This window comes from Haplochromis burtoni, unplaced genomic scaffold, assembly GCF_018398535.1.
Source record: "Haplochromis burtoni strain Fernald_Lab_line unplaced genomic scaffold, NCSU_Asbu1 Contig_184, whole genome shotgun sequence".
Lineage (NCBI taxonomy): Eukaryota > Metazoa > Chordata > Actinopteri > Cichliformes > Cichlidae > Haplochromis > Haplochromis burtoni.
Window position 1 is genome coordinate 739,138 of NW_024582545.1, and position 21,644 is coordinate 760,781.

Sequence of the window (21,644 nt, forward strand, 5' to 3'; positions counted from 1 at the left end):
CTTTATTCACAAAAAACGGATAAATCTGCGATCCATGCAACTCTAACCAGCAGAGGTGGGACCAAGTCATTGTTTTGCAAGTCTCAAGTAAGTCTCAAGTCTTTATCCTCAAGTCTCAAGTCAAGTCTCAAGTAATGTCAGGCAAGTCAGAGTCGAGTCTCAAGTCACTGGTGTAAAAGTCCGAGTAAAGTCACAAGTCTGAAATTTTGAATTTCAAGTCCTTTCGAGTCTTTAAAAAAAAACGAAAAAAGCATGTTGCAGTTATGCTAAATGTAAATATTAGACCATGTAATTTTTAAATCTGTGTTTTTCTCAACACATGACAAAATAGTGAACTTAGAAAATATACACAAATTGTGAAATTGCACCTCTTTAAAATGCAGCTCAATTAAACCAGCTACTCACCTCCCAATTCCACCTGCACTTTCAACTGGACCACGGCCAATCAGAGAGGTCCCGCCCCTTACTATCTCTGATTGGTTTAGTCCACGATAGGGGCATAATGTGTGTCTGTTGTTGACCACAGGGAAGGTTGCAGATTTTTTATTTTTTTTTTGCTACCCGAACAGTTGGTCGCACAGGTGCAACTAAATGGTTTTTTTAGTCGCACCACTGAAAAATTTGGTCGCATTTGCGACCAGATTGGTCGCACTCTAGAGCCCTGCCTTGTAAGATGCTAAGCTATGGCAGAGCTTAGCTCATGCTAAGTTACAACCAACAGTTCGTTAACTTATGTTAGCATTATAAGAAACAGTAATGACTTGCCTAATGACCACTAATCTCTCTAAATAACATTTGAAATCCCATTTGGTTAATGTATATCCCCTGACTGCACTCTGTGTGAGAAGCTAATCTGGCATAGTTTTGGAAGGCTGGTTTTGCTTAATACTAATTACTACTAACTGTTACAAATGATATATATGAAAATGTTATTGATCAAATGTAAAAATGTTTCTGGCAAGGATCCTTTTCTTTTTACACTTTGGCCTGTGCAGATAAAACAACTATCCTCCACCCGTGAGCACTGTGGAACGGGTGAGGTGAGAGTAAAAGCGATATGCGCTTTCACGTCAAAAAGTCGTCATAAAGAAGTCTCCAATAACACCAGAAAAAGTCGCCAGATTTGCTAGTCGATTTTTAGAAAAAAAGTCGCTAAGGGGGTCTGAAAACTTGCTAAATATATAAATATATCGCTAAGTTGCCAACACTGATTCTGGGGGGGAGACAATTTGTCAACCTGCTCCTTTAAAAAAAATGGTTCATGACAAAGCAGTTATGTTACCATGAGTTAATGATTAACATTAAACAAAACAAGCCACATGAGGAGACACTAAAAAATAAATCCTGGGAATGTTCCACTTTAGTACATAATTTAAACTAGTCATGTCATTTAAATACAATATGGCTTTTGGCAAGGGGAAAGAAATGTACAAATAGGCTAAGCGCTTTGCGGTGTAGTTTTCATGCTCCTGGCTTTTTCTGACTCTTTAAAGGAGGAAACTAAACAAACAGAGCTTATCTCACATGTTTGTATATCAGTGGTTTGCAAACATGGCAGGTGCATCATTGATCTCAGCTGGGGGTAGTGATAAAGAACCAGGCAAATGCTGCTAGAAAATTCTCCATTTTTACACGCTGCGAACTGATTGCTGTGCTGTACCTATGTGAAAGTAAAGTAGTTTATAACATACTATGCTGATGACTAACAGCTGTTTTTATCTATAAATTCTTCTTTATGTTTTGTTAGGAAAATGGGAAAACGGTAGAGCAGTTTCTTGAAACATGTATGGAAATATAATGAGCTTAAATTTTTTATGACGATCTTTATTCTTCAAACCACCTGAAATCTCTTAGGTAAAGTCTTTACGTAGTCTTCAGGGATAGTTCTCCAGGCTTCTTGAAGGACATTCAAAGCTCTTATTTGGATGTTGGTTGCCTTTAGATGAGCTCACACTGCTCTAAATCACTGATAGTGCTCCATTGTGTTTTTCTGTCCAGGTTTGGTTTTACAGCATTGACATTTTTGGGATCATTGTCACGCTGAAAAATGAATGGATCTTGAATGGATGAGAGTTGAAAATCTGATTGTATATTTCTACATTTCTTCATAATCACATTTACAGTTTTGACAGGATCTCCACCACCAAGGCTTGAAATCTAGCCCCAAACCATAACTGAGCCTCCACCGTGTTTTACAGATGGCTGTAGACACTCATTGTTGGACCTCTCTCCTGGTGTTCTCTTTCATAATAACTACAGTTTGCATTTTGACACAATTTGAACCCAAAATTTCTCCATCAGACCTGTTGCCAGTGATTTTTAGACCAGGTTTTGTTTAATATTGAATACCTCACCCTTTTTTCCCAGTTTCTCTTCCTTAAGAAGGTCTTCTTGACGGTCACCCTTCCACTGTGACCATTTCTGATGAGGCTTCAGTGAACATTAAATGATCAACTGAAAGACCAGGTGGATCTCTCAGGTCCTGTATACAGGACATCTGTTTCAGATACTGTCCTGTTGTAGATTTGTTTTAACACATTAATTTGATAAACAGTCTATGTTGTGGAATCTGTGCATACAATGGTACTTAATGGTTTGTCGTACTTTTGCACATTTACCAAGGAAAATCAGTTTGATGTGTTATTACACAACCTGTTATTGCTTAATCCTTCAAATCCCAACAACATCAGTGGGTCATTGTGTTGTTGTTTCTTCTCATATCGATCTAAATTGCCTCTGCGTAGGTGACTACGTGCTCGTGGTAAATAGCGACTGGCAGCACCATCATTGTTTAATCTTTAAATCTGACCTTCTTTCAAGTATCAAGTTTTAATTTTTTTTAAAATACATTTTGTATTAAAACACTATCATAACATATAAAACCAGCCATGAAAATTATGTTTTCAGTTCATGAAAAGCATTTTTGTGAAGAAAATGTTTTCTTTGTTTAATTTAATTTTCCACATTTTTGTGGGTGGAGATGTGGCTGTGTTGACTCTGATCAATACCAAGTATGTGCCAAATGCTTGTCTCAAATGCAGCTGTAAACATCAGGATCCCCTTTGAGCCTATGAGCTCCCACTCTGCCGATCCTCCCCCTGCTCCACCCCTCATCCTCCCACTGCCCTTAACGTTTCAGTAAAACACGCCAAACGACCCCCAAACTATCAACAGACCTCATTCTTGCCCAGCTGTGATGTAACACATGCTGAGTCGGCTCACATGCTTTAAAGTAAATGATGCTGTAAAAAACAAAGCTTCAAGAGTTTGTGCTCCAGGACTTCATTTTTCTCTCCTGTTGTGTGTGTGTGTGTGTGTGTTTTTGTTTTTTACTGATATATTGAAAACGACTGAGCCATGTGCTAACGTTTAGCCACACAGCTTGGACAACCATCACGTGTTCATTCAGAGAGCCGCTCATAAAAACTGCCGGACAGCTTATCCACCCGGGTTTCAGCGCACATGTGACACAGCGGCATGGCTTTCTTGTGACGAGTCATGCTACCAACTGACCTTGACCTCAGCTGGGGTTATTGTCACCGGCGTCACAGTGAAGGGACGGCTCGGAGGGGTACAGAAATGTGGCAGATTTGCCGCTGCACTATATTCGCTTCAGGACTTGGAATGGTTATGTTAAGCTGGACCAGGCTGCCAGTGGCACGCACATTGAATTATTTCTCTTTGTAGTCATGGACAGATTAATTATGATGACAGGGACACAGTTCTCAATCCCAAACTAATTAAAAATCAGAAACTAAATCTGTCAGCTACATATAGGGCTGGGCCATATTATACCGTTCACGGTAATACCGGTATAATGTTAGGCAACAATAGGAAAATGAAATATCGCGATAGAAAACGCGCATGCGCAGTGCCTTTGTTTTCATACGCACATGGCCGATTGTTGAGTGAAACAGATGAACCAGAATTGGTTTGTAAAAATGGTGCAACTTCAGTGATGTGGAACTGGTTTGGTGTTTGTCCGTCAGATACACGACAAAGCACATTTTTTTGCAGAACATGCAAGCGGCCGTCGTTATTGTCGTATTTGTCGGACTAAGATGCTCTTAAATCTGGGAGTAATCTGGGTCCTAAACTCCGTATGCTTCAGGTCAAACGAACACTGCAGCATCACTGAGCGTTAAAAACTGTCTAAATTCTTTCATCTTTAATAAAACGATCAGCATTGCTGCTTTACCAGGTGTAACTATGAAGTTTAACTTCCAGGCATCCATTAACAGAGTTAGAAGTTAGCAGGAAGCTAGCGGAAGTTAGCTCGCTAGTTTCGCTAGTTACCTAAGCATGATATTGCATGTTCTGACTGAGAGATTTCTGAAAAAAATCAAACGTACAGCTCTGCTATCACTTCCAACATAAATGAAGACAGAAAACTAAACAGCAGTGACGTTTGTAGGGTTACTGAAGTTGGGCTAGCTGGTATATAATGATGTGCTACGTAATCGCTAGCGACACAGCTATGTTAGCATAACATAAACAGTGAAGCTGGAGGACGAACACTAACACTTTTCCACTTATAAAAGTTAACGTTAAGGTTCCTGATAGGTTAGAGACAAATGCAATCGCATGGCAGGATGCTGTAAACGGACCAAACTTCAGTCAGGAGAACAACTGAGATAATCCATCCACAATACGAGGTTAGTCATTAATATACTGCAACAACATGGGAATAGAGCAGCTGCCAGAGAATTCAACATTAATGAATCAATGGTACAGAAGTGGAGGAAGCAAGAAGAATGAGTTTAATAAAGTTTGATTTATCTGACTGCTTTGTTTCGCTTAATGTGCCTTATAATCCCGTGCACCTTATGGTCCGAAAAATACGTACTGCACACTGCAGTTTAATGTTGCAAAGCACCTCTTTTTAACTTCAGTGGATATTATACATGGTTATGCTCAGGATATGTCAGCCCATTTCTACTGGAAATGCCTTTTGGTTAAACTTTCAGCAAGGAATTGCATTTGCACTGTTACATTTTTATAAAGCTTTAATGTACATAAAAACCAGCTTCTTATTTAAGTGAAAATAAATGGAAGGTTGTCTTTTTGCGCTAGTAATGTTGTGGAGTTGTATTTTGTCTCGCATCAATTATATCGTCAGTTATATCGTTATCGCAAATTTTCAAATATATATCGTGATAAATACTTTTGGCCATATCGCCCTGCTCTAGCTACATATACATATCATATTTTCTGTGGTGGCCTCACGAATGATTTGATGTATCACATTTTTTTAATTTATTAACAAAAATAAGTAATAATATACAGTAATATTGGGTTTTTGATTGAAAAACACAGTTTTAAATCTCTTCAAACAAATTAAATTCAAAAAATGCCATCGTGGTCTCATCTTTGGTCGTGTCTGTACTAGTGACTCTTTGGGGGGATGCAGAACCACATGACCCGTAAAAAAAAGCTGAATAGGATCCAGATGGGAGAAAACGTGATGTTGGGTTGCCTACGCCCTCCTCTGCAGCCTATAGCGGACCAAACAAATAACACACTCCCTCCAAAAAGTTACATAAACGTGCACAAAAACAAAAGCACATTTAGGTGAAAATTACCATATAAAATTCATTCACATACAAGCCAGAACTATTTTGCATGTTAAGATCAAGTACAGTTCTTGAATTTCAACCATAAAACTCTGGAAACTTCCCAAGGGTTCCACAGTTGTGTACTAACTATTACAACATGTCCCACACGTCTTTACTAAGAGAATGCATCCAGTGTCTGGCTCAGCGAGTTCCAGCCAGCTGACCTGTGGTCTTCACAAAGTCTGATAGAGTGCACTCTAGTAGTTTACTAACAGCACACCACCCTCTAGTGATAGCACAAAGGCAGTGCTGCGGGACAATTTTCCACCTTGTTTTTTATTAGAAATCCCTCTCAAACAAATTTAACATTTCCGTATACAAAATACATGCGTGGATGAGCGTAAACATAAAGACATAAACAGCTGACACCCGCATGCCAACATCTTTCTTTTTGCAGGAGAAAGGCATTAACCTGACACACATCGAGTCCCGTCCATCGCGCATGAACAATGAGCAGTATGAGTTCTTCATCAGCGTAGACTCCTCCTGCTCTCAGGCCCTGGATGAGGTCATTGACTGCCTGCGCACACAAATCAGCGGCCATGTGCACGAGCTAACACGCAGCAAAGAGAAGGACACAGGTTAGTGAGTAAGTTGTATGAGGATGTCCACTGAACAAGAGCACCTTCAATCAGCAACATGAGGAAATTATTAAATGTGAATATATGTTGCATGTGAATGTCAACTTACAGATATATTCTCGTGTTTAATATGCCAGTCATTTCAGCCTTTAAGTGCTAAACAAGCAATGCAATGAAGTTTTAGACTTATAAATCTAAATCTGAGTCGCTTTTATTTTTAGTCAAAGGATGGCACTAGGTCTCCAAAATGATTACAAGAGGCACATGAATACCTGCAAATAATTAATTACAAGCCATTTGATATTAAACAAGGTCATTCATTGCAAAATAACAAAAAATGTAGCACAATGGGGATTATCTTCTGGGGATCATAAATGCTTTTTGTCGAAGAGCCTTTTTCTTCATCTATGTAATTTTTAAGTTCATTCTGGTCAGGGTATACTCTGGAACCAGATGTACTAGATTATGTAGCAGACCATCGAGTTGACATTAAATAGTTGATATTTTAGTACAAAACACAGTAAACCTCGATGTAGATGCTTTGTCGAGCCTCTTGGGAACCTTGATGTCTGTACCAAATTTCATTGCGATAGACACCAGTGATCATCCTCTGGGGAAATGTCATTACCGTGCTTCATGTTAAGCCACCCAAGAGATGTAAATACGTTTCACTACATATACATACCTTTGAGCTGATTCTGACAAAAAAGGAAAATATGGGCGTATCCTCTGGGGACCCCTGATATCTGTACCAACCTTCATAGCAGTATATTTGAATTCAACACATAAATGAAAATGAAAAGACAGCAGCAACAACCTATCCCGTAATAATAGAAGTAGTAGTGGTAATATTGTGCGATGTAGATTAAAGATTTTGGTAATAGAGGGAAATTTAGGGTATATTCTCTGAGAACCAGAAACAGCTGTGGTTAAAAAAATGAATAAATCTAAAAAGCTGACACCACTACAGCTGAAATGATCCATTTATCAACCGGGCCTGGTGCTGGGTGTTGAGCTACGCCAGACTTAGTAATGGACAGCCAGTGTCGCCCATGAGAATGATGGCCCACTGCCCCTTTTATTAGTTGTTTCCAGAATGACATTAGTTTAGCTACTGAGGACCAACAGGCCCGGCAGGAACAGAAGAGTTTAGTGTCTCCGCCCCAGACTAACCCAAGGACAGAGAACATGCCAAGGTCACGGCAGGCTGGGACAGACAGGGCCACCATGGATCCCCCTCTGACCTCGGCATAGACTCTGTGGCGTACTGGTCAGGGTCAAGTGGACAAGGAGGATATTTATGGCCAGTTTTGGAGACAGCCTAAACAGCTTTATTGTCTCTGCAGGGGCCTCAGGCTGGACCACACTGCCCAAATGCAGATTAATGATTGTGCCTCACTGTTTTTTGAGTGTCATAAATCCATATGAATAAGCAGATGCCCCCCTCATGTACAGCTCTGTTGAGTGTCAAAATGCCACAGCACTGAAACAAATTTTGCAGGCAAAACGCACACAAGACTGTGTAACAATCATCAATATTAATGTGAACTGCAGCCATTTATATAAGTCAGGAATAAAAAAATATTCAGGCTTCAACTGATGATCATTTCTTTAAATTAAAGTTTTTTATTAAGCGCTTTTTACAGACAGCCACAAAGCGCTGTACACAAAAAGTAAAATAAATATGAGCATTAAGTGCCATAATAGTCAAAGAAGAAAGATACAATAAGAAACAATAAAATAAACAAGTTGTTTTAAAATTAATAAATAATCTTGGGATCATTCTTGAGCCATATACTACACAGATTTTCTGCAGAATCTCTGAAGCAGACACTCAACGCACAAAGTGTGGCGCAGATATGTTGGTTGACTCCTTTGAGTGTAGTGGGTATAATAAACACAAATACAGTCATTAAAAAAGTATTCCTGTATTAATATGACCCCACTTGGTTATTGTAGTTGTTGAAATAGCTTGGCCACTTGACTTATCTCTGCATAATATGACAATAAAAGGGCACAGAGATGACCTTTAACCCTTTACCTAACACTGAATATCCCCTTCAGACACTGCACGACTGGTCTGTTTGATCCGATGTTGACTTAAAACATAAATTATAAGTACTTAATGACTGCTGTTATCCTCTAGTGCCATGGTTCCCCAATGATATCCAGGACTTGGACCGTTTTGCCAACCAGATCCTGAGTTATGGTTCCGAGCTGGACGCCGATCACCCGGTAAGGACCGACTCATCCACCGCCACATCCTGCCTCTGCGTGCGCACGTGAATGCACGTCCACTCACGCCCACGCGCTTGCTTATGAAAAGCAGCGGAGATGACAAGGCCACACTCCGCCATCCATTCTAATGGAAACTATCTACACACACAAATTGATGTCAGTGCTTTAATTGAGCCCCTGTAATTATAGATAATTGCTCCCTTTTGCCACTGACATTAAAGCAGAATGCATTCATCATAAGCTGAAAAACACTCTACAAAGGCTTCATTTGAATATGTATGTGAGTTTGGCCTTCCCAAAGGATTTCCACCTTTGATTTAGCTCTGAGTGGCTCTGCTGCAATCATGAGATCTAACATGGCTTTTATTTGTGTGTGTGTGTGTGTATATTGTCAGGGCTTCACAGATCCAGTATACAGAGCTCGCAGGAAGGAGTTCGCAGACATCGCCTACAACTACAGGCAGTAACTACTCCTACTTAATATATTTATGCTCATAGAGACGTTATGGGCTGAGTTTGAGTAGTAGTGGGTTTAAAAGGATCACCTAATCAGGAAGTCTTATTCACATGTTGGTCAAATGCTGCAGACAAATGATGAAGTGAACTTTCTCATTGGAATAAACCAATATGTTTTTAAAAAAGAGTTTACTGTGTAGATAATTTTAAAAAAAAATTAAGTTATACTGTAGCTTTAGGGTATAGAGAGAGTATCGAAGTCCAAAACAAAAACACAGGTGAAGTAAAAGGGAAAAAAACCCAACAAAGAATATAAACTAAAAATATTTTTTTTGTCCTTTTCTTCCCAAAATTCAGTCTTTCTTTGTGAGGTTTTGTTTTGTTGATTTTATTGACTTAATATGTTGTAGACCTGCAGAGTTTTCCACTTTTGTGGTAAGGACATTGAGTCTACATGTACTGAAATGTGCTATGTAAGTTAAATTGACATTGATATATTTATCCAGTGATAAATTATTTATGAGAAAGCTGTTACAAATTAAATAATTGCAATATTTCCTAAAGGAATTGCAATATTTCACTTTTATGTTATATAATAGATTATTAATAGTATCATATTATATTTTTTCAAAATTTCTAAATGCTCATTATATCATATAATTATTTATTATTTTTATTTAATTCTAATTTTTATTTTTGTATGGGTTCTACTAATTAATTCCAGCCTTTCTATGGGCTGTTTTTATTGTCTTTTCTGCCGTGACACAGCAATTACATAAAGAATTCTATATTTATTTATTTCATTAAAAAATACTATATAATTATTTATATAATATATAATATATGATATTTATATATGATATATTACCACTATATCATATTTTAAATTATTTTTTATGTAGAAAAAATTACCACATTTATTTTTTGATGCTACCACTAAAAATCCTCCACATCAGACATTAGAAAAACTCTACATATAAAACTACAGCCATGGTGAAATTTTTATTGCCGTTGATGTAGACGCTCAAAAGCCATCAATTTATTTTTTAGTAATGTTCACATATAACCGATAAAATGTCTAAAACATGGTTTTAGCTGGGTCTTTAGTTGCTGAGTGAGACTTACAGGAGCAGCGGGTAAAATAAAACTGATATTTTTCAGGTTAGAAACAGGTTTGTTGGGTTCAGGGAGACTTGGGGAAACATCCACAGAAAAACTGATTCGATTTAAATCTAGAAAAATTTAAGGTAAACACAGTGTGGTGATGTTAGTGTTTATCAGGGAAACATAACTTCTGTTGTGACCGCTGTTCCAGTGGACAGTCCATTCCCAGGGTGGAGTACACAGAGGAGGAGAAGGCCACCTGGGGCACGGTGTTCAGGGAGCTGAAGACTCTGTACCCAACTCACGCCTGCCGTGAACACAACCGCGTCTTCCCCCTGTTGGAGAAATACTGCGGCTACAGGCCAGACAACATCCCACAGCTCGAGGACGTCTCCCGCTTCCTGCAGTGTAACTCCACACCTAAAAAAAACACTTGTTTTTTATCACTCCGAGGTTAAAATGCAGACATTTGAAAGACTATGTTTAATAATATATTTTATAAATGCACACTATTAAAAAGCTGCTAATTACTGCCTACAGATGGCAACAAAGCTGCTATAATATGTAACTTCTCTTCTAATGATTGATAGAAATAGACAATCTCTTTCTGTTATGAGTCACGCAACATCACACAGTCCATGAAACCCAATGCATGAGTCATCATTCAGTTCATTTGGCTGTACAGAGCCCCACTTCCTCTTCCTCCCTTCCTATCAATGCATGCTCTTATTCAACTCAAGCAACAAAACGCTCACTGTCTCATCTCTTTCATCTCCCCACCGCTCTCCTGCAGCATGCACAGGTTTCCGGCTTCGCCCCGTAGCCGGCCTGCTCTCGTCCCGTGACTTCCTGGCTGGACTCGCGTTCCGCGTCTTCCATTCCACGCAGTACATTCGCCACGGCTCCAAGCCCACGTACACACCTGAGCCGTGAGTGTCTCAGTGTATAAAGCTAATAAAAAATTACAGGTGAAGTAAAATCTTCCTTATTACAAGGAAGTAAAGATTTCTAAATTAAAGAGCAAATTGTGTTTCTAATCCAGGGATATCTGCCACGAGCTCCTGGGACACGTTCCTCTGTTTGCTGATCCAAGCTTTGCGCAGTTCTCACAGGTAATATTAAAGAGGAGAATTAACACTTTACTTTTTCCCTTTTCTATTATTCAGATTAGACCAAGAGTGATATGAATTCCTGTGCTGAGGCAAAAAGATGACAAATCTCAGTTTCACCAGTTTATCCTGGCCTTGTCTGACAGCGTGAGCAGCTCCTCTTAACCCATGTGCTTTGATCCCACACAGGAAATTGGCCTTGCATCTCTCGGAGCGCCGGATGAGTACATTGAGAAACTTGCTACCGTGAGTACTGTGTACAAGGCAAACAGCGGTAATAGATAAGAGCCTCTAATTACAAAAGATTGGATCAATCTAGACCACATTAAATAACCTGTTTCTTAATCTAACAGGCTATTCTGACATGTCGCTGCAGGATAAACACAGGTTTAATTAATAACATTAATTACAGTCCTCTTTGCTTTATAGAGCCTTTAGATTGTAAATATAAGAAGTGCATTTTGTCCATGACACGTGTTTACCTTGTTATGACATGGAAAAAACAGTTATTGTATCTTAATGCAGAAATTGGTCAAGACGAGCTTGAATTAGTATTAAGGCTTTCTGTTGATAAAGTAGTACATATATGTATATATATGTCTAGAAATATCAAGACATATATGCTGCTAAACACATTTATTGCAACTCTTTCAGTACCTCCAAAATCATGAATAATTTTTTTTAAAAGTTCATTATTAATATTATATCTGTATTTAATATTCCTATTTTTAAATACTCTGAATAAAACAAGAGATAAAAATGTGATCTAAATCCTAGAGTTTATTTGAGATTGTGTATATCAGAAGCAAACCTCAAGAATCTTAATGACAATTTATATTTTTGTCTTACATAAGTAAATATAAAAAGGAATAAAAAAGAGTGGAGAAATATTAAGAGAATAATAAAAAATAAATAAAAACTTACTTTACATAGTATAAAAATGCAATTTTTATGTCATCATCTTGTTTAAAATAAGATATTTTATCCTCAGATTTCCTCTGAAACCCAAAGCTTCCTTTCCTTTTTTTTTTTTACTGCTTGTGGTGCGTAAGTCACATTTCATGACCCAGGTGTGTGTCCCTCAGGTGTACTGGTTCACCGTGGAGTTTGGCCTCTGTAAGCAGGGCTCTGAGATCAAAGCTTACGGAGCCGGCTTGCTGTCTTCATTTGGAGAGCTGGGGGTAAGAGGAAGCCGAGTACAGCGATGAAGCACCTCCGCAAACATTTTGCTTTCTGTACATTATTTTTATAACACATTTGCCTTATTGCACAACAGCAGGCAGTGGGTTAGTGGTCCACTCGGGTTCAGGTTTAATGTGTCACTGGGGGAGTTGCTCAGCAGGGCGGTGGTAAAGTGGTTCAGTGGGTAAGCACTCAGGTGGGGGCAAAGACTTCAAGGTCATGAGTTACATTAGCTGCTGTCAGCAGAGGATGTCCACTCAAGTCAGCAGAGTCTTAAATCATGCCGCACTTCCTGTTTACAGACAGGAATAGAGATGCTCATTGAGAAAATAAAGCAGTGAAAAGAAAAACATTTTTTTCTTTCAGTACTCTCTAACAGAAAAGCCCAAACTTCTGCCTTTCGACCCCGAGAAGACGAGTGTCCAGAAGTACCCTATCACAGAGTACCAGCCGGTTTACTTTGTGGCAGAGAGCTTTGAAGATGCCAAAGAGAAAGTCAGGTAGGACAATTTTTAGTTTTTTAGTTGTTCTAAAATTTACAATGCATGCGAGTCTTTAATCATTCACATCTCTCTCTGCAGGAAATTTGCAGGCAAGATCCCCAAGCCTTTCTCAGTGCGCTACAACCCCTACACCCAGAGCATCGAAGTGCTGGACAACACCCAGCAGCTCAGGAACCTGGCGGACAGCATCAACAGTAAGCAGCTTTGGTCAAATTACTTATGACTAGTCATCTGGAAATATCAAATAATAGATGTCTGAACGTGAATGAATGTTTGACTCTGAGTGCCTTAAATTTAAACACCAAGCACAGTGTGGATTTGTTATGTACAGTGACCCCAAACTCCAAAAAGCACGTGCAAACTCCAAAAGTTTGTACGTGTTTGTCTAGACCTGAACACAACCATACAATCAGCCAAAGGCCCACAGACCTGGATGTATACACTCAAAGGACTAATCAGGGAAATGCATGCAGCGTGAGACACAGGTGAAAATAATCAACACAATGAAATGGGCAGGAAGTGGAACCAAAACAAGACCTGGGAGTAAACCGTCAAAATACAAGAGAAACAACCCAAGTGACACAGGCTTTTCTCACCTCCAGTTTTTACCTCCTCGTCTCCTCCGTCCTACAATAGAATAAAATAGAATGTTTATAGTTAGATGTTTATATAAAGATGTATTTATTTTCACGTGTACAGTGGTAATTAGGTGCAATTTGAACACTATATAAAAACACTATATAAAAACAATAAAGTATATGAAAATATATTAGACATAACAATAAGTAAAAGATAAAAAGTAATCTTTTTCCGATATTACAGCATTTATTGCTTGTACAGCTCTGGGATAGAAACTGCTTTTCAGTCAGTTTGTCTTCATTTTATTTGTTCTGTACTGTCAGCCTGACGGTAACAGCCAAACACTAGCTGACCATGGTGATCGATCCATTGTGATATTATTAACCTCTTTGAGGCAGCAGGAACTGCCTGATCTTTCAGACATAGGAGGGTGAATTATAGGACTGTGTGGATGTTGCAGCAGAAACATAGAAATAATATGTTAATATGACCTCTGTGGAGCTGTGGTAGAAGGACACTAATGGTCTTTGAGAGATGTTCATTTTGAGGGTCCTCAGGAAGTAAAATCACCAGCTCTGTGGTGTTTTTACACACTAAGTTAGTGTTATAGCTTCAGTGTGTAAAAGTAGGCAACGTGCCACACAGTATGGTGGGATGACTCTTTAAACAGCTCATGTGTGCAATTAAAAAAATACTCCACCATATTGTGAATGTTATTAAAAGCCATAAATAAATAAAATCCATAAATATGAAAGCATGCGATGAGCATTAACATACAGCAGTAGTTGCTCCTCTGACTCTTCTATTTTCTTCTGTTTCAGGTGAGATGGGGAAATTGTGCGAAGCCCTGCGGAAGCTGGAGTAACAGGACAGGAGATCAGACTTGGAGAACCCTCCTGACAATTTCTTCTTGGCTTCTTTAAACGTCATGCTTAGAGATTCAACTTCTTTGTATTAAAACACATACGCAAGTCAGATAGTGACCATATTCTTAGAATTCAGGTAATAGGAAACATGGGCCTGTTACTTATGGAGAATAGTAAGTTTATAACCTCATTAATGTTACGTGAAGAATAGCTTTTCAAAATAAGAGCAATGTATAATAAACATTTCTTTGTTAGCTAACTGCAATAATCAGGTTATTATGCTTTTCAAAATGACAGGAGGCTTTCTGTTATTATATTTCATTTAATCTGGATTAATTAAATGTTTTGTATATGCATGACAGTTTCTAATAAATATCTCTTTACTCTGACTGTACTTCCTGTGTCTACTGTCAGCTAATATTCCTCTAGTGAGGGGAAAAAACGAATGCCCACTTGGGGTTGGCTTCATAGACTCCAGCTCCAGCAAAGAGTAATTTTGTCCTCTTTGGATAGTTTTACTTTCTGTATTCAGAAGTCTTGATGGGGTGCATTTTTTATTACTCATTCATTTCTAGCTGGGGTCACTCATTGTGCCTTTAAAAGTGTTATTAATGGTATCATCATTCTAAAAATTAAGTCTTCATGCTCCAGTTTTGCTAATATTGTCACTTAGCACCAGAGCAGGCTCAAAGTATAATGGGGGCCTTAAATGTTGAGATGTGCTGTGCTCCCCAGCACCATTTAAAAAATTCTGTTTAACACTAATTAACAGCTATCTGTGCCCGTGAGTCGCATCTGTACAGTTCATCGGTTTAGCTCTTAGCGCTTCACCTTTCTTCCAAATATGGTTGCTTCTGGCTATCACTTCTCCATCTTTTATATACAGTCTTTGGTCTATCCATATTAACAGACTGCAAAGCATTCTGGGTGCTGTAGGATATTCTTTTTTGGAGGGGAACAGCTGGTACCAACAAAAACATCCCCCTCTGTTGTACACCACCAGTTCAGTGAATAAAAAAGGGTAATTTACTTATAAATCCACCTTTTAGGTCAGCTGGAGCATTATTAAGGCTGATTAGTGTGCTCTTTTCCTCAATGAGGTGAGGTTATGTTCACCTCACTGATGTCTTCTTTACCTGCAGTCTAGATGTAATCTTGAATCTGTTCCTGTAGCTGCCCCAAAACACAGGGTGAATAAGAAGCGAACATAATAATCTTCATAGCATAATTTTCTATTTATATCCAAGACTGTGTAACGTTTACGTAACCTTTAATGGTTTTGTCTGAGTGCACCTGAAGCGTCTCCTCCTGATATTTGTGCCCCATAATTAGAAAAAACGCCGTGACGCAAAGCAGGCCTCCAAGCAGCTCATCTCCATACAGCCTCTAGAGGAGAGGAGGCTATTTAAACCTGTCCGAGCTCTCAGCTCCAACAGAGATGAAGACGGACGGTGTGGTGCAGACCTTCAGCGGGAGGAAGCAGAGCCTGATCGAGGACGCGCGCCGGGAGCGCGGAAGTGCCGGCGGCGGCGGCCCGGCGGGCTCCCCGGGGCCCTCCAGGTACGGAGACGGCTTCGTGTTTGAGGAGAAGGACGGCAGGGTGACCCTGAACGTCCTGTTCGCCCTCAGCAGCGAGAAAAACGCGGGCTTCTTCAAAACAGGGAAAATATTTGAGGTGAGCCTGAGACTGAGGTGTGGAAGCACTTCATTAAATGCATAGACTCGTGTGACGATTTTATAAATTAAATGTAAACTTTCAAAAAGCATAAATTTCAATGTCAAGCATGTCTCAAACACTCTTGAATCGTGCGACAGAGGCATTTTTCAGTAAATGAAGCCATATCACCATTAAATTTCCTCATTTCTTTTAAGGACTGATGTACGGTGGCCCTGAGGTACACTGATGAGTTTGTGACGTGTAATAATGCATTAAATTTATAAATATTCATTAATTTGCACATTTACAGAACATTTTTTTTTGCTTTGTTGACACTTGTCCTTTGATAACCTTATAAATTAAAAAAAAAAAAAAAAAAAAAAAAAAAAAAACTACAGAGAGCCAGAAGCAAAGCACATTTTTCCACATTTCATGGTGTGCAGAATCCCTTACAATAAAACTTTCAGAAAATCCAGAATTACTGCAAAGTTTAAAGCTGGTGTTACTGAAGAGGGGACTTCTGGATAAAAGGATGTCAATTATCATGCATTATTGCTGCTGTAGGAAAAAGTCAGATTTTTATTAGAGATATCACCAAAACTAATTACTAATTAATTTCATTTATGCAGTTAAATTGTACTGCTGTCTTTTTTTAACCAAGACACTCTTAAATTAAATTTTTAATGTCAAGAATCTTGTTTTTTCTCCTGGGTAATGGAAAACAAACAAACAAACAAAACAACGAATTTGTGTTTGGTAAGTGAAGATTTATTTGGTGTGGGTGATTTGTCTTGAGCAGCCTGTGAAGCTCATGGAATGAGTGACAAATAAAAAGATTTTGTTATGTTTATGGGGTAAAGCTAAAGACCAGCAGAACTGAAAGAAAAACCTGAAGGAAAAGCAGGAAAATTACATCTTTGTACTTTTTAAAATCTCTTGCAGACATTTGAAGCCAAGCTTCTCCACATCGAGAGCCGAATGGGGAGGAAGTGTAAGAACAGCACGACGGATCTGGAGTTCTTCATGAAGTGTGAAGTTCACAGCTCAGACCTGGACGTGTTTGTCAACTCACTGAAGAGAGTGGCTGACGACGTTCGCTGCATGCCAGAAGAAAAGGGCAAGTGTCTGATCATTGATTCACTCCAATGCTTTTATCATGTTAGCACAGGACCCATTAACCACTGCATGCGATATCAGCCAATCAGACGGATGGCAGGAGCACTAATTAGTTTGTTTGCGCTCGACCACAGTGCCCTGGTTTCCCCGACAGATAAAAGACCTCGACAGATGCAACATGTTGATCACCAAATTTGATCCTGACATGGACCACGACCATCCAGTGAGTGATTACGCATCTGCTCCTAAATGAAAGACAAAAATAATGGCAAAATAGAGTGTAATGATCATTATTCATTTATTGCAGGGATACAATGACCCTGAATACAGAAAGAGACGGGCCGTCATCTCTGAGCTGGCCTTCAGATACAAACAGTGAGTCCCTCTATGCTGATGACGTCTGAAAAAGTCACGTTTGGCATTACCGGGTTAAAAAGTTTAATCTAAAAGAGGTGAAAAGTTTGAATTGTGCAGCTGAAATGATGCATAGGCTGGTGGAATTGTTAGCTGTTGCAGCACAAAGAAAGAAGTGATCAGAAAAACACCACATCAGATGCTGCAACCCGCAGGTGAAGCTGTGAATAAAAGCTGGATGTTTTTAACTCTATGCCGCCCCCTACTGAGCACCTGGACTGTCTCCACTTGTAATGTCTTATCGATACTGTGAAGATTATTGCTTTGACTTCAGGATATTTCATTTGAAATTTTAATGCCATAGTTTCCTTATTTTTATATATATCTTACCTTTATATCTTTCTGGGTTAACTGGTGACGTGAATGCAGTCAGATCCAGTTTAAAAATAGTTTATTGAACATATTATTGAACATGTGGGGACTGATGTTTATGAATATCCTGCAGGGGGGACCCGCTACCTGTGGTGGAGTACACAGCAGAGGAGATATCTACATGGTGAGGCAGCCCAGCCTGCACAGTCATGGCTGTAGATGCACTGTGGAGGGGGCGATTACATCACAGTGATGCTCTGGTATGGTTGTGTTTAAAGGAGGCAGGTCTACCAGCAGCTGAGGAGCATTTACCCGAGTTTGGCCTGCAAACAGTTCCTAGACGGCCTGCAGCAGCTGGAGAAAGAGTGCGGCTACGGAGAGGACCGTATCCCTCAGCTACGAGAGGTGTCGGCCTTCTTGAAAGGTGACACACTTAAAAATTAAAATCTGAACAGAATTTAACTCAGACGAGTTTTAAAAGTCTCTAAAAGACGAAATTACACGTATAAAGAAGAGAAGTAGTGTTTAAGATATCACTCTTTTAAAATGCATTATAAAAGTTCTTCACTTCTTCAAACAGCTTTTTATTTTCTTGGCTATTTTCTCTCATTAGTTAGGTTTCATTTAGACACATAAGCAGGTGAAACGTGATCCTTCGCATGTTTTTTTGTGTCACAGGTACTGATGCATCTTTTGATGCATTACAAGTGGGGAGTCTGGGACGACAGTGCTGTGTCTTAATGGTGTTTTTGTGTTAATTAAAGCTCCTTGTTGTGACAACAAGGACTGAAATGAAGTAAAGACGCAGAAAGAGAAGATACCAAAACGGACAGTTTATTTTCTGTTCTTTTTTTCTGGTTAAATTCAGAGAGAACTGGTTTCCAGCTGCGCCCAGTAGCCGGCCTGCTGTCAGCCCGAGACTTCCTCGCCAGTTTGGCCTTCAGGGTGTTTCAGTGCACGCAGTACATCAGACACTCCTCTGCGCCCATGCACTCCCCTGAGCCGTGAGTTTTTAGTAAGACCTGAACTGTTTCTTTATGCTCTTGGCTGATTTTACTTTGATAATAAAGATCACACCGCTCCCACAGAGACTGCTGCCACGAGCTGCTCGGCCATATCCCCATGCTGGCAGATAAGGAGTTTGCCCAGTTTTCACAGGTGACTGAACTGTGAGCTTGTTTTTATTCTTTGTGTGACCTTAAATGAAGTATGAATTAATAAACTTGGATGTTTTCAGGAGATTGGACTTGCCTCACTCGGGGTTTCTGATGAGGACATTGAGAAACTGTCAACGGTATGATTCTCAGCCTCAAAAATAGAACATGTAAATGCAATGAGTGATTTTTAACACATTCATGCAGACCTACAGCTTCACTCTTTGCAGTTTAATGGCCTTCAGTGCCATCTAGTGGTAAACACCTTTAATCAACCCTTTTTTTTTTTTGCACTCTGCAGTTATACTGGTTCACTGTGGAGTTTGGCCTCTGCAAGCAGAACGGGGCAGTAAAGGCTTACGGCGCTGGACTTCTGTCCTCCTACGGAGAGCTTGTGGTGAGTTTCCTCACACACAGATGTCCTCTGTTTCTGCATTTACCTGCTGTGCTGTCTGACACTGCTGGTGACCTGTGTCTCCAGTACGCCCTGTCCAACGAGCCCGAGTACAAGCCGTTTGCCCCGGAGGAGACTGCGGTCCAGCCGTACCAGGACCAAACCTACCAGCCGGTTTACTTTGTGTCTGAGAGCTTCGAGGATGCAAAGATGAAGCTGAGGTATAAGCAAAATATATATAAGCACATAGAAACCCTCATCAAATGTTCATGGAGGTCCCCACTTTTTAATAGTGTATTATATATCCTATATATATTATATATTGTTGTCTTCTTTTTGGCACTTGTGATGGACATAGAAAAGATGGACATAGCTACAGTGACATCACCCTTCATTAATGCAGGTTATGAAGTCTCAACTAGAAGTAACAATATTTGAATGAGAAGTTGGAGTTAGAGCTGCTGACTATCTGCCTCCACTAGTTGAACTCACAAAGTGGACCTCTCTACTGTGTCTCTGCTTCTCTAGGGAGCGTTTTTAGGGGAAATATCTGACTAATAATATGTCCTGCTGTGAGGTATAGACCATCCATATGTTTGTGCTTCAGTCACTTGCACTGATTAGCAGATATTTGTGCCTGTGAGTGGCACCTGTACAGTTTAGCTCACTCTTGTCCAAATATGCTCCCTTCCGGCTCTAAAAAAAACCAAGCCAATGTGTCACACAGACATAGAAACTGATCTGCAACCATCTGGCAACCACCATCATGCCTGTCACACAGGGCCACAGACCAGTTACTGACCCTCTGACAACCACCTGTTGGGAGTGTAGCCCACAAAAAGGCCAGCCACTATACTGAGATTTAAGTAAACACTGCAGTCAAAAATGCAGAGCACAAGCAGTTTTATTGGTTATGTAAATATGCAGGAAATGCAAATAGATAAAGATGAAAAACTACAGGCAACCATGGCAACCTGCTAGCAATCAAAGCAATTACTAGGAGGTTTTTGGTGCAGCACCATCTTTGCAACCAAGTTCATCCAGTGAGTGCCAGCCATTACCACTGCTAACAACACTACAGTATACGTTTCCATAGCAACCTGTGGTTGTATCACATCTAGTATGGTAGACAATTCTACCAGTGGGCATGACATTGGGTGAAAAACCAATCAGACAGTCTTCAGTACTACAGTTGATCTCAGTAGAATCACTGTTTATTATACCCAGTAGAATCAGAATCAGAATACTTTATTGATCCCTGGGGGAAATTATTTTTTGTTACAGTGTATTTTTTGTTCCATTATAAACCAACATTAAGACAAGACAGACAATACACTAACTAAGAATAGTACAATATATACATATATATACATACATACATACATACATACATAAGTCACTCATAAATAAATAGATGAAAAAGAAACATGTGTAGTTGTAGCAGCAAACAGTGTGTTAAGTGGATGCGTTGTACAGGGAGATGGCCACAGGCAGGAAAGATTTCCTGTGTCGTTCAGTGGTGCTTTTCGGTAATCTCAGTCTCTCACTGAACGTGCTCCTGTGACTGACCAGCATGTCATGGAGTGGGTGGGAGGTGTTATCCAACATTGTCTTTATCTTGGACAGCATCCGCCTCTCCGACACCACCTTGAGGGAGTCCAGCTCCATCCCCACAACATTGCTGGCCTTACGGATTAGTTTATTAAGTCTGTTGGCATCTGCGACCCTCCAAAGTGATTTCCAGACATGTCTGGTCAGTTAAACGTTGTTCTCTTTCTAATATTTGTCTTCAATTTGTTTTATGTGCACAGGAAATACTCTGCAAACATCAAACGCCCCTTCACAGTCCGCTATGACCCCTTCACCTGCAGCGTGGAGGTCCTGGATCAACCCAGTAAAATCCAAAACGCCCTGAGCCAGATGAGGGAGGACCTCAAGACTCTGCACAGCGCCCTGGAGAAGCTCAGCTCGTCTTAAGACCGGGGGAGACATTTTTATAAGATTTCTCCTCCTTATGTAGTGAGATTTGTAAGGCTCCACTGGGCCATTTAACTGTGTGTATAAAGTAGACCATGTAAAAACACAATAAATGTTTATTTTCATGAAAAACTCTTTGTTGTTTTACATTTCAATCTGAAAAAAATGCGCCACAGAGGTGGTTCAATGTTTGTCAGCAGGACTAATCGAAGGCAAAGGCTGAACCACTACAATACAGGGCTCCCAGACCGTTTTCTAGCTTTTAATTCCAAACCGACTATTTCCATTTGGAAAATTCTTGGAAGTCATTTATCTTCACGTGTTATTAAGCAAAGGGAAGGAGCTAATTATGAATGATTTAAGTATCGTGTTCCCTCTTCTGGTCAA

The 21,644-nt window shown here is 39.7% G+C and overlaps 2 protein-coding genes across 3 annotated transcripts in view; both read left to right on the top strand.

Moving 5' to 3' along the window:
- The window catches only part of pah (phenylalanine hydroxylase), a 27,461-nt gene extending 12,834 nt beyond the window's left edge, over positions 1–14,627 (top strand). For both annotated transcript variants that reach the window (XM_005934232.2, XM_005934233.3), the window contains exons 3-13: positions 6,013–6,196; positions 8,343–8,431; positions 8,830–8,897; positions 10,206–10,402; positions 10,788–10,923; positions 11,037–11,106; positions 11,293–11,349; positions 12,189–12,284; positions 12,652–12,785; positions 12,867–12,982; positions 14,189–14,627. In XM_005934232.2, coding sequence (XP_005934294.1) covers positions 6,013–6,196; positions 8,343–8,431; positions 8,830–8,897; positions 10,206–10,402; positions 10,788–10,923; positions 11,037–11,106; positions 11,293–11,349; positions 12,189–12,284; positions 12,652–12,785; positions 12,867–12,982; positions 14,189–14,232 — 1,191 coding nt within the window. In that variant the 3' untranslated portion in view covers positions 14,233–14,627. The remainder of the gene's footprint in view (positions 1–6,012; positions 6,197–8,342; positions 8,432–8,829; positions 8,898–10,205; positions 10,403–10,787; positions 10,924–11,036; positions 11,107–11,292; positions 11,350–12,188; positions 12,285–12,651; positions 12,786–12,866; positions 12,983–14,188) is intronic.
- A 91-nt stretch (positions 14,628–14,718) lies between these two features.
- th2 (tyrosine hydroxylase 2) lies at positions 14,719–21,376 on the top strand. Its single transcript, XM_005934231.3, has 12 exons — positions 14,719–15,908; positions 16,833–17,007; positions 17,141–17,229; positions 17,314–17,381; positions 17,866–17,916; positions 18,011–18,156; positions 18,601–18,736; positions 18,821–18,890; positions 18,970–19,026; positions 19,188–19,283; positions 19,368–19,501; positions 21,092–21,376. The coding sequence occupies exons 1-12, from the start codon at positions 15,672–15,674 to the stop codon at positions 21,255–21,257; spliced, it is 1,425 nt and encodes a 474-aa protein (XP_005934293.1). The 5' UTR covers positions 14,719–15,671; the 3' UTR covers positions 21,258–21,376.
- Positions 21,377–21,644: the final 268 nt, after the last annotated feature.